Here is a 16152-nt window from a genome sequence, read left to right as displayed (position 1 = left end):
TCCGGCAGCCCCCTGCCCCCGAAACGGACAAAAAGGCTTTAGAAGATGAATGAATACATTCTTATGAGATTAAAAAAAGAAAAAAGTTTGGGATGGCTGAAACGTGTATTTACGACAAAACAAGCTTTTTAGACTTAAAAAGCTGCAACTTAAAGCACTCAACAAACTAAAACAAAGCAGTTTTAGTAAAAAAAAACAAAGTATTAAAAGGGAAATAGATCAAAAGATTCCACGAACCGATATCTCATCCTGTAATTGCACATTTATTATTATTATTCAGTTTTTTAAAAATTGTTCTTGAAAACCCAGTCCAATTTCGGATGAAAAAAATGTTAGTAAAAATATTTCTCACATCTGAGAAGATTAAACCGACAAATGTTTGAGATGTTGATAAAACGGTGACGGTGTAGTGAGGAATTCCTACCCAGGGAGCTGTTGGCACACAGCTTCTTATCGTAGCAGGAAAATCCCTCTTTTGCTCTCCAGCCGTAGTTCCGGCCTTTCTCAATGATGTCCACTTCCTCAAACTTGTTCTGGCCCACATCCCCACAGAAGATTCGTCCTTTGCCCTCTTTGGTTTTTGGGTCCCCGCGGTCCACTGAGCACCTCCACATATTGCGAACACCATAGGCATAGACCTCAGGTCTTGCTCCCTGCATGTGTACAAAAGGGTTGTCTGGAGGGATTTTGTACAACGGGCCTTTTTCGTTGTCATCAACATCAAGGCGAAGAACCTTTCCCAAGAGGGCTGACCTGGAAAACAGGAGGCAGAAAATGAACTGAATGAACATTTTGCTTTTTACATTAAAACTTTTTTATATTATTGAACATCCAAGTCCCCCTCTGTTTCTGATTAAGCCAGTTCTTCTCAATTATTTTTTGCCAGGCCCCCCCTAGGAAAAACAAAATGTTTCGTGCCCCCCCACCCAACGCACACCCGTGCGGTGACAATATATTAGGTTAGTATCTATAAAAAGTTAAGTAAGTATACCTAAAATTGTATCTTTTAACAATAAAAAAAGTAAAAAGCAATATAAATACACTTTCAACAAATATTAACTTTATTTAGCCACAGAAACCCTGTTATAGTCTAAAACAAAAAAGTAGCTTAAAGTGCCTGAAAAAATAAAAATCTATCATTTCTTATTTAAACTAGAAACATTTTGACCAACTGAACCATTTGATGCTGAGAAAAATAATTCAATTAATAAATAATATTAAATGTAAATTGATCTGAAACATTAATACAGCAGCACTAATAGATTTAACGTTTTTAGTCTAAAGAAATAGATAAAAACATTGTGCTGATTTTTTTTTTCTAAATGATAGATTGTTTATTTATGATGTCATAAAGTGCAGCTGTTTTCCTGCATTTCCTGCTGTCTTTATGTAAAATACTGACACCAACTAAACCACAGGCAGACAAAGATACATTGATGGAAAATAAAGACACGTCATCCAAATATCTACAATAGTTAATACAGAATGACATTATTAGCATGAGCTGAGGAATCTAGAGGCACGTGGTGATCCTGGTGTTGCGTAATCCTGGTGTTGCGTAATCCAGGCAGCGCTTGCAGGTCTCTGGGTGCGCCGTTCCACTTGGCAGCCTGAGCCCCCTACCCCTCCCCAGGTCAGATAAATATGGCGATTTGATTGGTTAGATTCTGGACCAGTCTGCAGGCTGTTTGTTGGCAGCTTTGTCATGTCAAACTGAAACTTAACTCAGCAAAATCAAAGATAGGACAAAAGCGAGAAGACACACAACGCATGTGAAAACTTTTTTGGCGCTGGCAGCGGCAGTCATTTCACGCTAAGTCGCGCTCAAAGTGGTCAGCCAAATCAAAGATAGGACAAAAGCGAGATTTGACAAAACGCATGCGAAAACATGTTTTGCAAACGCAAAAAAAGTTTTTGAGAGCAAAAAAAAATTTGAAAGTTAAAAAAAAATTGAGCAGAATAAAAAATGATTGAAAAGCAAATATTTAATATTTTCACATGCAACTTAAAAAGTTTTGTGTGCAACGTGGCGGCAGAAATATCACTCCATACAGCTGCAGTGACGGCAGTTCACAGTTTCAGGCTGTTACAAACTCTGTCGTATAACAGATAATAGGAAACCAATAGAGGCGCAAATTATTTTCCAAGCACTGAGTCGCTGTCACCACAACCCCCCCCCCCCCCCCCCCCCCCCCGGTTAAATTTGCGCCCCGGACAATTGCCCATATTACCTGTGCCTAAAACTGCTATACCACCAGGGGAGGGGGCGCGCCTCACTTTTTGAGAAGTACTGAATTACACACGGGTGACCTTACTTGTTTTGAGAATTTCCATATTTCCCAAATGGGTCTCCTGCCATTCCACCGTCACCTGTGAAGATGTACAGATAACCATCATCTCCAAACAACACCTGCCCTCCGTTGTGGTTGGACGCTGGCTCATCAATCTCCAGAAGAACTCTTTGGTCACAAAAGAAGGCTATTTTTAGTTTTATCATCTTGAACAAAATTGCTGTTTAAAGTTGACCAGGAGCTGCAGCTCATACCTACCGCTCCGAGGTATGATCCACCATATTCATGTCATGCGATGACACCTTGAACTCGCTGATTCTTATTCTCTCATCGAACCCCACCTCTACAGAGTAATACACGTACAACTTCCCATTGTACTTGTATTTGGGGTGGAAGGTGATTCCCAGGAAACCTCTCTCGTCACCCTCCCAGGATGAGGTCAACACCGCCTTAGTGATGTTCAGAAATGGTTTCCCTAATCTGGAGCGGTCAGGAAGGTACGTCCACACCAGGCCCACCTGCTCTGCCACAAAGAATCGATGCGTGCCGTCGTTGGCGTGCACCATTGCGAGAGGATTTCTCAGCCCATTAGCCACTTCCTCCAGACACAAGTAGAGGCAGCCGTCTACGTCGGTCTGAACCCGCCCCAGGTCCTTCGTGAGCCTCTGGTTGCTGAGCAGGTGGGGATAGCAGTAGTCAGCATCATCCAGTTGCAGATGCTGGCAGAGACGAGTCTGGTTATCTTTGGAACTTATTATACTGGAGTCATTGGACAGGAGTGGGATGGCAAAGTGACACTTGCTCCAGATCTGGGAGCAGTAGTCGGGACAGAGTCCTGGGATGGTTCTAAGAGGAGTGCTCGGGTCCTCAGCGTCGAAAAGGTGAGCTGCATACGGTGAACACTCCTGAAATCACAAAAATGACATATAATGGGAAAAAGATGAGAAGGACAGAAAGTTAACAACAGTTAATCATTAAAGATTTGTCTTAGGCTACGTTCACACTGCAGGGCTTAATGCTCAATTCCGATTTTTTTTTTAAATCCGATTTTTTTGCAAGGCCGTTCACATTTCCAATTAAATGCGAACTTTTCTGATCTCCTGTGTGACCGTGAAATGACCCAGAAGTGACCCGCATGCGCAGAAGAGTACTCAACGGTGAACGACAGCACTGTTGTTTGCAGAAGTAGCTAACGTTAACAATGGATGTCAACAACAGTGTTGTCAACAGCAGAGCTCTTTTTACATTAATACATCTATTTTCACAAAGGAGCCAGCACAATTATAATCTCCTCATTTTAAGAAGGCATTGGAGCCAGGATCGTCTGTCCCCACTGTTGTGGAATGGGGATGTGTGTGCTGGGGCCGCGCACCCGTGTGTGTGTAAGAGAGAGGAGAGCCCGTGTAGCGGAAGATAATTGGGGGGGGGGGGGGGGGCAGTGGGGGCGGGCATTCATGTTGTGTGTTATGGAGGAAGGAGAACTGTAATAAAAGAAGGTTTCCCCCAGAATAAATGCTATTGACTCTTTATTAACCCTCTCTGGAGAATCTAAGGGTCCGAACGGGGAAGTGAACCCCAAAGGAGGATCCGCCTTTGGTCCCCCGCGCTTCTGATCACAGTTGTAAAATGGGAAAGGTTCAACACCACGCTCTGCCATTTTGCCGTAAATGTTTTCAAAAACCGCCATGTTGCGATAAGAGCCCTGGAGTTTGGCCTGAATAGACGTGTCACCCCAAATATTAATCCAATCAGTGACCTTGCTTCCCTTCCACTGTCTGGTCTCAGCACCATCGTCCGCCATGGTTGATGTTTATGTTCTCGTTCCTGCCTACTTCAACGCAGAATTATGACGTTTGAAACGTATCAATGACGTGCGGGTCGGATGCATGTGGCCTGGCCGGTCAGACGGAGGTCACATTTGAAAAGATCGGATACGTATCAGATTCAGGACCACATACCCAAGTGGCCTGGGTTGCATTTGAAAAGATCGGATCTGTGTCGTTCAGACTGTCATGAAAAGATCAGATACAGGTCGCATAGGGGCAAAAAAATCGGAATTGGGTCGTTTCAGCCTGCAGTGTGAACGTAGCCTTAGAGTTCATAGTCACTGAGAAAGAAAAGACATTTTAACGGCTTTTAGAACTCTGAAAAAAATATAACGCCTTTCCCTTTTGGAGGGAAAAAAGAGAAAAAGGGAATCTATTAATAATTTTATGTTTAGAATCAACTGTCATTGGATAAATGTATCGTTGTTGTTTATAATAGCACAGCCAGCAATGGTTTGAGGCAACAAAGTGTAAAATGGTCTTTATCATCATCAAGGAGAAACTGCACTTGTGTATTAACTGAGATTCTTCATCCACTAAATCATCTTCAAATGGACACGCCATGCTGCTTCACCTCTCTGAAAACAAACTAACCTTCAACTAAACCTGCTCTAGACCAGGTTATGTTCAGAGCATGAGTTGCTATGGCAACTTGACATACCCTGAAACATACCTCTGTTTTTGGAACCGAAAGCTGAGGTTATCAACTTCCTTAGCATCAAACTTACCGTGGGAGCTAGCATAACCCACTTTCTGGAACACCCCCCCCCCCCCCCCAGGTGTCATCTCACCTATGCACAAATAGTATATCTGAAAGAATGAAATGCTTTACTTGTGTTGGTTTGAATACACAAGTATGTGCGTATGAACCAAAAGCAATGTGTGATTCTACCCCCCCCATTTCTATAATCCTCCAATTTCCTTAACACCCTTTTCTCCCTTTCATTTGTGCCTGCCCTCCTTTTTAAAACACCCCTCTATCTTCTTCCCTCTTTTTCTTTTCCTTCCGGTCCAACAAAAAAGTTTAGCCTAAATTACAAAAGGGGTTTACACAAATATACACCTTGTGTGTCAGAAGTTCCATAGACCCCTGCTGTAAAAGCAAAATATAAATATATAAACAGAGACAAGCCTCCAAACCTGTTCACCAAAGTCATTTGGAGTGATAAGACCATGATTAAACGTTTTGGCTACAACCATAAATGCTACAAATTATAGAGGAGTAAAGAAGGCCTGTGATGAAAAGAACACTGTGTGAAACAACGCTGTGAAACAAGAAGGCAGATTGCTGATGGTTTGGGGATGTGTGAGCTACAAAGGCACAGGAAACTGATGGCTAGATAAATGTAGCACGTTATAAGAAGGTACTCGGGGAAAATGTACACTCCTCAGCTCGGAGTGCATGGGAGGCACTTGGACATTTCTACATGTGGACGATCCAAAACAAAAGGCCAAGTCCACATGTCATTGGTTTTAATAAGAATGAGATGAAGGCTCTAGAGTGGCTGCCTCAGTCTCCATGACCTCAGCATTATCGAGCCACTCTGGGGAGATCTGAAACAGGCAGTTCAAGCAAGGCAGCCCAAGAATTTAAAGAAATGTAAGGGTTTTCTGCTACGAAGAACGGGCTGCTTAAAGATGAGAGAACTAAATAACTTCATCCACAATGACCACGACAGACTTCAAGCTGTCATTGTTGCAAAAGGAGGCAATACAAGGTATTAAGAACTGGGGGATGTCAACTTTTGAACAGGTTCATTTGGGAAGTTTGTGTTGTCCTTATGATTTTAAAAGGGTAAATGGAATGTTTTAACAATAAATGGCTTCACTCAGCCACTAACTATGAGTGGAAAAAAGGTTTTTGTGTTATTGTTAATATCTCAGAAAAATTACCAAGAAATCATAATTGCTTCCAGGGTAAGTAAACTTATGAGCACAACTATATACCTGTCCATTGCTGAATATTTGATGATCTTCCCTAAATTGTAGTCACTCTTCCTTCACAATTTTTCTTCTATCCTGGTCAGCACAGTTCTCAAAGGACTTGTACCCAGAGGGGCCTGAGTCTGGATTTGATGTCCTCAGGGACAATCATAAACTCTGGGAGATCATGCTGTTCGGTCATGGAAAAGAACCACAGGGAGCCAACATTTGAGGAAGAAACACTATCATTTTCTAAAATGTACAATTTACTCACGTCCTATTTAGTGTCTTTTCTATAGCATGTAATTGGGTCATAAACGCCATATTTGTCCTCAACAGTAAGCTTTGCTGCTTCTGTCAAATCCATGATTAACAGTGGATGCTATTTCCATCTAAACCTCGTCTGTTTTTTTCATTGTAAAATCCACTTATGATCATTTTCCGCCAACCCTGACCAATATGCTCATTCGTACCTCATTGTTTATAAAGCCCTGCCTGTTGGCTCACTGAGCAACTGGCTCTGACATAAACACTGTGCTGGAATGGTTTGGATTTAAAAGAAAACCTCATTCCCACCTTATTCTTTACTCTGCAGCAAAAGGTTGGCATGAAAATGTTGATAGAAACTGTGAGGAAAATGTTAAGTCTGATCCAACTAGAATTTCCTCTTTTTTGGTCTCCACTATCTTCATGGGACTGTTAATTCCATGAAGCGGCAGTTCAACACTGAATTACTCCCAGGGAGAGACTCTCCCCACCCCACCCCCCAATAAGGCAACAACAGAATTTTGTTTGTACATGTCAACTGCCATGTTCTAATGCAATCTGCATTGTTTAATGCAAATCTGCACTGCATAATAAATGTTACCAGAACATAACATATTACAAACTATATAAAAATCTACAAAAACATGTAATGGTAAATAATGTTTTATTACTAAAGAGTTGTAGTAAAGGCTAAATATTTGTATTTAAATGGTTCGATAGATTTATGAAAATTCCATTGCCTAATTATAGAACACAACATGCAAAAATAAATCAACTTTATACATGCAGGCTCACAATTAACCCACTTTAACTGTTAAAATCTCCAGTTAACTTGTTAAAGAACATTTTGAAAACCTTAAGGCTGCCCCAAATGATTGTTAAAGTAATGACGAATCAAAGGTTTGTTGTCCCATTAGTATCCTATGGCAGCAGCAGCATGCTGCACAACCATTACACCTTAGTGTTGCAACAGACACATGAGTCATGTGCTAAGGGTTAGGACTAACGTTACATACAGCTTTCAATGCATGTAAAGGTAGAGCAACAGTTTCAGAAGAAACTGAAAGCTTAGAAAATAAACAACGACATCAGTTGCAACATTTAGGCCTACTTCAGTTTTGATCATCTACCAAAAATAAAAAAAGCTCTGGTCGTTGACGTCATTGTGGGAGGTAGCACTAGAAAGGCTGCATCTATGAGGACAAACCCTTTTCTTTATCTTGTTCTTCTTCAGATGGCTTTGATCGTTAATTTTGAACACCTCTCTCCCCACTGAAGATTCGACTAAACCAGTTGTCACTTCAGTGACCACAATGTTATGTGGTTCCCTATTTTTGTTTGGTCATTTCATACAAAAATTCACAAAAAAACAAAAACATGAATTTATACACCTGTAATAAACTGTGTTATAGAATTTTACGTTATGACTGACTTTTAAAATGTTTTTTCAAGAAGAAAAAATGTGCATGAACATTTTGCTCTACGGGTTTACCGAGCGTTCTACGATCTTAAGATTTTGTGCAGGACGCCTGTTGTTCAGGTTTGCCCATTCATCCGCAGACAGCCCCTATCCACCAGTAAGGCCTTTTGTGACAAAGCCATTAACTATGGATTTGACTTGTTCTGACAAAAAAAGAAAAAAATACAACGTTTTGCATGCAGAAACATCAATATCTGAATGGCCAGGTTTAGGTGATCATAAGTAGGGAATTGCTGGAGAAGTTCTTGGTCACAGCAGTAAAGGATAAGTTAAGGAGTAAAAGACAAGTTTAAGGACACCACTAAGACAACTGAGACTTTCACTGGACTGATGGAGTGAGAAGCTAAACTTTTAAAACAACATCAAATATCAGTTATTCTTAAAATCAATCCTATTCAGGTATACTGATAACTAACAAGAGGACATACACCCTGATAACAGGACTGACAGCCTTCATTACACTTCCGGTTGGGTGGACGCTGGCATGATTGTTGCCGCTGCTCACCGGTAACTCCTCGTCACCTAACTTAAATTTTCTGGATTTTTGGACTGCAAGTTTTGAGGCAAGATATCACGCATGTTAAAGTGACACTTGGATTGTGTTGTCGTGCCCTGACAAACAAAATAACAAACTTAATTCAAGTCCGACTGCCTCCTCCTAACCGCGGCCTCCTCCCCCTCTCGGAGCCCCCTGTCTGACACTTCAGCGTCTGGCCTCCTACAACCACCTACAACCACCAGATATGTGGTCAACCAACCTGCTCATCTGGTCAGCTCTCACCTGGATTCTTCTCTGGCTCTCCCATCATCCAGTGGCTGGGATTATCCGGTATTCCTCATTTGAACTCCTTCGGCTTCGCCTCCACATCCCCGCTCCCCCGCCCCCGCTGAACACCTGCACGGATCCTCCGCTCCCACCGCGCCGGAGATACATTCACCGTGGTTCACGTCGGCACTTCAACAAGGACTCATCTGAACCCATCCGCTCCTTCTGGTCATCCACTCGTCGTCATCATCAAAACTCTGGACGCACCGTGGACCACAGCGTTCTGGCTAACCTGGTTAGACCGGCAGCCACGGATGGTGCCGCCGCTCATCTCAACACCGCTACAGTCAACTTCGGTCTCATTAACATCCGCTCACTTTCGAGCAAGAGTCATCTGATGCAGGACTTAATTTCTAACCGTAAGTTTGACTTTCTCTGTTTAACGGAAACCTGGCAGCATCCAAATGACTTCTCACAACTTAACGATTCCACCCCTCCCGGCTTTGTTTACATCTGCAAACCACGTTGCACTGGTCGCGGGGGAGGTCTCGCGATATTACACCACGAGAAGTGGAAAGTCCTGCCGGTTGAGATTCCGTCCTTCAGCTCCATGGAATGCATTGCCTGCATGCTTCCTGGCCCCACCCCAACTGTTCTGGCTGTGGTTTATCGCCCTCCCAAGACAAACTCTGACTTTTTAAATGAACTTGGAACTCTTCTCTCCCACCTCTCATCCCTCTCACCCAATGTCATAATGATGGGTGATTTTAATGTTCACTTTGATAACAGGCTTCTTCCTCTCACCAGAGACTTCAGCTCATGTTTAGACAGCCTTAACTTCACCCAGCACGTCAGTTCTCCTACCCACTCTAAAGGACATATCTTAGATTTAGTTTGCTGCTCTGGATTAACCCCAACTAACTGCTCTGCTGATGAAATTCTTGTAACCGATCATTTTCTTGTGTCATTTAACATCTCCATCACTCTATCTGTCACTAAACCCTCCCGTCTCATGTCTTTTCGTAATGTTAAAAATATCAATGTGAACGCACTTTCCTCACTCATACGTGATATTCCGATCCCTAACACATCAAACCCTGATCAACTCGTCTCCTCCTACAACAACCTTCTTTCGGACTCTCTCAACCATCTCGCTCCTGTCAAAACTCGCCCTGTCTCCTTTTCCAAATCTGCTCCCTGGTTCACCCCAGAGCTCCGTTACATGAAAGCCAAAGGTCGCCAGCTTGAGCGACTCTATAAAAGAACTGGCTTAACCGTTCACAAAGAAACCTATACATCACATATCACTCAGTATAAGGACCTGGTTTCTACCACAAAAACAAACTATTTTTCTGAACTCATCTCCACAAACAAAGGCAACTCAAAAACTCTCTTCTCTCTGATGAACACTATTTTCAACCCCCCTGACTCTCTCCCTCCCCATTTCTTTTCCATTGAAACCTGTAACTCCCTCATGTCGTTCTTTAACAAGAAAATTCAAGTCATCCATCAACAGCTTAGCTCTTCTCTCCTCCCTCCCATCCCTGACTCTTTCTCTCTCAATCACATGTTTTCCTCCTTTCAACTGCCTGACCACGAGGAAATTTCCTCTCTCATCCTTAAATCCAAACCGACCACCTGTTCTCTTGATCCCCTCCCAACATCTTTAGTTATAGCCTGCCTCCCCTCTCTCCTTCCGCTCATTGCTGCCATTATTCACTCCTCACTCTCATCTGGTACTGTCCCATCACTTTTTAAAACGGCAGCTGTTAAACCCATCCTGAAAAAACCCGGTTCAGATCCCAACGTATTCAATAATCTCCGTCCAATTTCCAACCTTCCCTTCATTTCCAAAATTCTAGAGAAAATAGTCGCCTCTCAACTCTATGATCATCTGAAACATAATAATCTTCTGGAACCTTTTCAGTCTGGCTTCCGCCCCTCCCACAGCACTGAGACTGCTCTGCTCAAGATCACCAATGATCTTCTCATTGCAGCTGATTCTGGCCTCCTCACCATCCTCATCCTCCTTGACCTGAGTGCAGCCTTTGATACCATTTCACATTCCATCCTCCTCCAAAGGCTCTCCTCCCTTGGTATCACGTCCATCCCCCTCCGTTGGTTTCAATCCTACCTCGCTGACCGCACCCAATTCATTCATCTTAAATCATTTAAATCTCAGCCTTCCTCTGTCTCTTCTGGTGTCCCCCAAGGTTCTGTCCTTGGTCCTCTTCTTTTCATTACTTATCTTCTTCCCCTTGGCAATATCTTCCGTAAATTTAATGTTAATTTTCACTGTTTTGCGGATGACACCCAGCTCTATGTATCCAGTAAACCTGACTCCTCTCTTCCACCCTCCTCTCTCCACTCCTGTCTATCTGAAATAAAAAACTGGTTCACCTTAAACCTTCTCAAACTCAATAGCGATAAAACTGAGCTACTTCTAGTAGGTTCCAAATCCACCCTCTCCAAAGCCACAAGTCTAACTCTTTCCATTGATTCATCCTCTGTCTCCCCCTCCCCTCAGGTAAAGAGTCTGGGTGTCATCCTAGATAGCACCTTATCTTTTCAGTCCCACATCAATAACATTACTCGGTCAGCCCATTTCCATCTACGCAACATTAATCGTCTACGCCCCTCCCTCACTGTCCCCTCTGCTTCTATCCTGGTTCACAGTCTGGTCACTTCCCGTTTAGATTATTGTAATTCTCTCCTCTTTGGTCTCCCACAAAAAACCCTCAATAAGCTTCAACTGGTCCAGAACTCAGCTGCCCGCATCATCTCCAGAACCCCCTCCTTCAGTCACATCACTCCAATTCTCCACCAGCTGCACTGGCTCCCCATAACCTCCAGGATCCAATTCAAACTCCTCCTGTTCACCTTTAAGGCCCTCCATAACCTGGCTCCTCCTTATCTCTCCGACCTCCTTCATCTCAAAACCCCCTCTCGTTATCTTCGATCCTCCTCCTCTGTTCAGCTCTCTGTCCCTCCCGCCCGACTCGTCACAATGGGAAGCAGAGCCTTCAGCTGCTCTGCTCCCAAACTCTGGAATTCCCTCCCTCCTGACCTCCGTAACATAGACTCTCTGCCTACTTTCAGGTCTAAACTCAAAACCTATCTGTTCATTTCTGCCTTCCCATCCTGATTCACTTTTTATTTTTTCTACTATTTTTATTGTGCTTTTAATGTCTATTTTTAACCTCTGTTTTGTAAAGTGTCCTTGGGTTTCTTGAAAGGCGCTTTAAATAAAATGGATTATTATTATTATTATTATTTTCTCCCCTCAGTCTACGTGAACTGCAAATATTACAGCATAGAGGACTTCAAAACTCAGTCAATCTTTCACTTTAACAGTAGAAACAACTCTGGAGACAGCATGGTCCATCTGCACAATATGAACCATTCATTTAAAATCATAACCATACCAGAAACCTGGTTCAACCTTGACAAGGACACAGACTTTGATTGGAAATCTATGAACTTAACTATGCAAACAAAGAAAACTGAAACGTATATCAATAATAAAAATAACAACAACTCTGGATTCATGTGATAGTATTTTCTGATGATAATCCAAAAGGACTCCGCCTTTATTACTAGATATTATCAAGACCTATGGATTTACTAAATCATCTGCACTTGGACCGGTAAAGGATAAAGAACTATCTGGACTATAGCTATCTAAAAAAAGAAAAAGGTAAAACATAATAAGGATGGGGTTAAATAAATTTGTTTTTCCCCAACTACCTTTCAAGCTATTAATGAATCTCTAAATAATTCTACAAATTGGATTCAGTATCTTATGTGTGCTGTATAAGTTCAAAGGCAGACAGACAGACAGACAGAAGGAAAAATGCATAGAAAACAAGGATACATGTGTTCTTCCAGCAGAAAGCAGCTGTAATCTTCACTACATACAACTTTGATAGATTAAATCAATTGGTTCTTTATTAGATCAAAAAAACACTGCAAAGTTTAAAAAAAAATCAAAAGGAAACATTGAGTTTAAAACAGCCTTATGTCAAAAATATCTTAAGATTTTTTTTCCAAAAACAAAGACTTCAGACAAACACAGAGAAACTCAAAAATTCAGCTGTGAGAAATCGTTTGGACTATTCCTTCTATCATCATTAATGGGAAATCAGCATCATGAACCATGAGTACGTTTTTTAAAAGAACACAATCAGTAAATATGGAACATAAACAATATTCAACAAATGTTCTGTGAATAATGACTGTGGAACTGGGATGCAGCAGTGATCTGTGTGGATAGAAATCCACCCGACATCACCTTTATTTTATAGTTTGTTCTACACTTGGAAGAACAGTTTATCATTTAAAGGTCTTCTTTAGAAGGATCATCTTAGCTCCACTCCCACATCTATTTTACTTGTCTCTTTTTCCTGTTTTGTTGTAGTAGTCTGACGTCAGAGTCCTTATCAGCTGCCTATACGCTCATAAATGCCTCACAATGAAACTTTTGAACACAGTTTTCTGTTTCTGTGCCTCCTGCTCTGTTTATGTAAGAGTGCCGCGTTGACAGAGCTGTCAGCCTCTCTGTGCGTGATGGACAGACCCGCGACCTTTGTCCGTGCGTGCATACCTGGCAGAGCAGCTCCATAACATACCCCGCACAGCTGGCGTATCCATGGTAATCAAAGTTGTCCACGATCCGGTTAAACTTCGCCATGAGCTCCTGGTCCTTCTGATAGTCACAGCAGCCGAAATCCTTGTACATCACGCAGAACTGCAGCTCCCGCAGCGGGCGGAAAGGCGGCTTGAAATCCAAACACTGCGGGTGCGGAGCCACAGGTGTGACGCACAGCGCCAGAGCGCACAGGATGCCGGCTGCGGAGAACCGCGCAGGCAGCGGGGGTCTGCCGGAACACCGAGGCATGACGGCGGGCTGTGGACGGCGCAGATCCCCGCAGGCAGAGTTCGGTTCCCCGAGTGGACTTCGCTCTGATCGCCGTCAGACGCGCCGACGTGCTGACGTGTAGCGGCCCCCTGCCAGCCTGAACCGGGCCGGAGGTCATCCTGCGGGGTCTGTCTGTGCGGGATTGGGCCCGTGCGCCTGACCACGCCCCCCGACAGCTCCAGGGCTGCAGCCAAAGCAGAACCAAGCCAGAGTCCCGCTTTATCAACGTGCACGGACCTCCAGCAGGGGGCGCGCTCCTACAGCAGCTGACGGTGATGCCATATTTGGATTTGGAAGTTTTTTTTATTTCAAGCAGTAAAAACAACAAAAAGTACTAAAGAAGACAAAAGACATATAAATTCATGCATAGATATTTCAAACGTTGGGTGATTAGTCATTATTTGATGGGAAATTAAAAATGTAAAAGTAAAAAAGACACAAATGATCCCATCATGACTCTTCATCAGAAGTTGATATGACTGTAGGCATTTTTATAGAAGACATGGCACATTGAATCCATTAAATATGAAGTTTGTCAATAACAGTTTGATTATATATACAGTCAGGACCATAAATATTTGGACAGAGACGCATTCTTTCTAATTTAGTTTCTGTACATTACCACAGTGAATTTCTAATAAAACAACTCAGATGCCAGCGAAGTGCAGACTTTCAGCTTTATTCCATGGGTTGAACAAAAAGATTGCATAAAAATGGGAGAAACTAAAGTATTTTTTATACACAATGCCTTCATTTCATGGGCTCATAAGTAATTGGACAATTGACTTCAATTATCTCAATTATCTTGACCACACAAATAAATTATTCATACAATCAAAATTACTCAAATTTTACAATCTAGTAGAGTATTGTACCGCTCAAATAATATTTAAGGCCGAAAACAATTTATTACCGATGAATATCCAAAGGTTGTTTATTAAAAGAGAGGAAAAATGCAATTTTAAGGGAAAAGAAAATTTGTCATACATAAAGCACGTACAAATAAAAAGAGATTCTGTGTTTCAATTAGTGGAGTGAAGTTGTGGAACAGAATCAGTGAATGCTTGAAACAATGTCCAAACATAAAAGAATTTAAGTATAAATACAGAAATATGATCATTGACAAATATGTGAAATTACAAAAAAATACAGAACATCAGCATTTGTAAATCTGCATACTTTGAGAATACGTTTTGTTATTCATTTGCATGTTTTTTGGAAATGAGAATTACATGTGCGGCTGTAACCGAATATACACTTGGGTAGGACACTGGACTTTGATGGAGGGAGTACTGGGTTTAGTTGGGAAAGTAAGGACTTAAGGTAAAGGGGGGTGGGAGTTTATAAGATTTTTCTTCTTCTCACTACCTTTTGGACTTGTGTTTATATAATTTTGTCTTGTCTTGTTTTATATAATTTTCTTGTTTTAAATAGTTTTTGTCTTGTGTTTGTCTTATTTTGTTATTTTACACTTGTTTTCACTTGTCCAAAATAAAAAGGTCACTACTACTACTACTTCCATGCTATTGCATGGGCAGGTGTGGACAATTCCCTTGTTATGTCATCATGAGTGAAGCAGATAAAAGGCCTGGAGTTGATTAGAGGACTCGTGCTTGCATTTGGAAGATTTTGCCGTGAACAGACAACATGAGGTCAAAGGAGCTCTCCATGCAGGTGAAAGGAGCCATCATTAGGCTGAGAAATCAGAAAAAAACATGCCAGAAATTGCTACAGTATTAGGAGTGGCAACATCAACAGTGTGGTCCATCCTGAGAAAGAAAGAAAGCACTGGTGAACTCAGCAACCCAAAAAGACCTGGACGTCCACGGAAGACGACAGTGGTGGATGATGGCAGAACCATTTCCATGGTGAAGAGGAACCCGTTCACAACAGCCAACCAAGTGAACAACACTCTCCAGGAGGTAGGCGGATCAATGTCCAAGTCTACCATCAAAAGAAGACTGCATGAAAGTAGATCCAGAGGGTACACTGCAAGATGCAAGACGCTCATACGCCTCAAGAATAGGAAGGCATCTAAAATAAGCCAGCACAGTTCTGGAAAAACATTCTTTGGACAGATGAAACCAAAATCAACCTCTACCAGAATGATGGCAAGAGAAAAGTCTGGAGAAGCTCCTGATCCAAAGCACACTACATCATCAGTAAAACACGGTGGAGGCAGTGTGATGGTCTGGGGCTGGGCAGCATTTCACTTATTGAAGACTAAACTTCAGACAGAAAGGCCCACAAACAAACAGCAACTGAAAGCCGCTGCAGTAAAGGCCTGGCAGAGCATTCAGAAGGAGAAAACCCAGCATCTGGTGATGTCCATGAGTTCAAGACTTCAGGCTGTCATTGACAACAAAGGATTTTCAACCAAATATTAGTAATGACCATTTTGTTTTCAGTTATTTCATTTGTCCAATTACTTACCAGCCCATGAAACGTCACAACTCAGGTGGATTTCAAATGAAGTCCTGCCGCAAATGATGTCCTAGAAAATCACAGGTTTTTTCACTTTAGCTAAAAATGACATAATTATAATTAATAGACCACTGGGAACGCTTTGAAAATAAATTAAAAGCTGATCGGAGTGGAACTTTAAAGAAAAAGGCTTTTTTGATGTTTGCAGTACTGATTCTTTTCAGAATTTGTATCTCAGAGTTTATGAGGATGTATGA

The 16152-nt window shown here is 42.0% G+C and overlaps 1 protein-coding gene across 1 annotated transcript in view; it reads right to left on the bottom strand.

Annotated features, from left to right (window-relative positions):
• Positions 1 to 13595, bottom strand: part of hhipl1 (HHIP like 1) — a 28984-nt gene extending 15389 nt beyond the window's left edge. The window contains exons 1-4 of the mRNA XM_023951493.1: positions 13157 to 13595; positions 2550 to 3196; positions 2316 to 2459; positions 425 to 753 (exon numbers count right to left, since the gene is read on the bottom strand). Of these exons, the coding sequence (XP_023807261.1) occupies positions 425 to 753; positions 2316 to 2459; positions 2550 to 3196; positions 13157 to 13450 (1414 nt within the window). The 5' untranslated portion in view covers positions 13451 to 13595. The remainder of the gene's footprint in view (positions 1 to 424; positions 754 to 2315; positions 2460 to 2549; positions 3197 to 13156) is intronic.
• Positions 13596 to 16152: the final 2557 nt, after the last annotated feature.

Source organism: Oryzias latipes, chromosome 22 (genome assembly GCF_002234675.1).
Source record: "Oryzias latipes chromosome 22, ASM223467v1".
NCBI classification, from domain to species: domain Eukaryota; kingdom Metazoa; phylum Chordata; class Actinopteri; order Beloniformes; family Adrianichthyidae; genus Oryzias; species Oryzias latipes.
The sequence above is the reverse complement of the archived record's forward strand: the minus strand, read 5'-3'. Positions and strand labels throughout refer to the sequence as shown.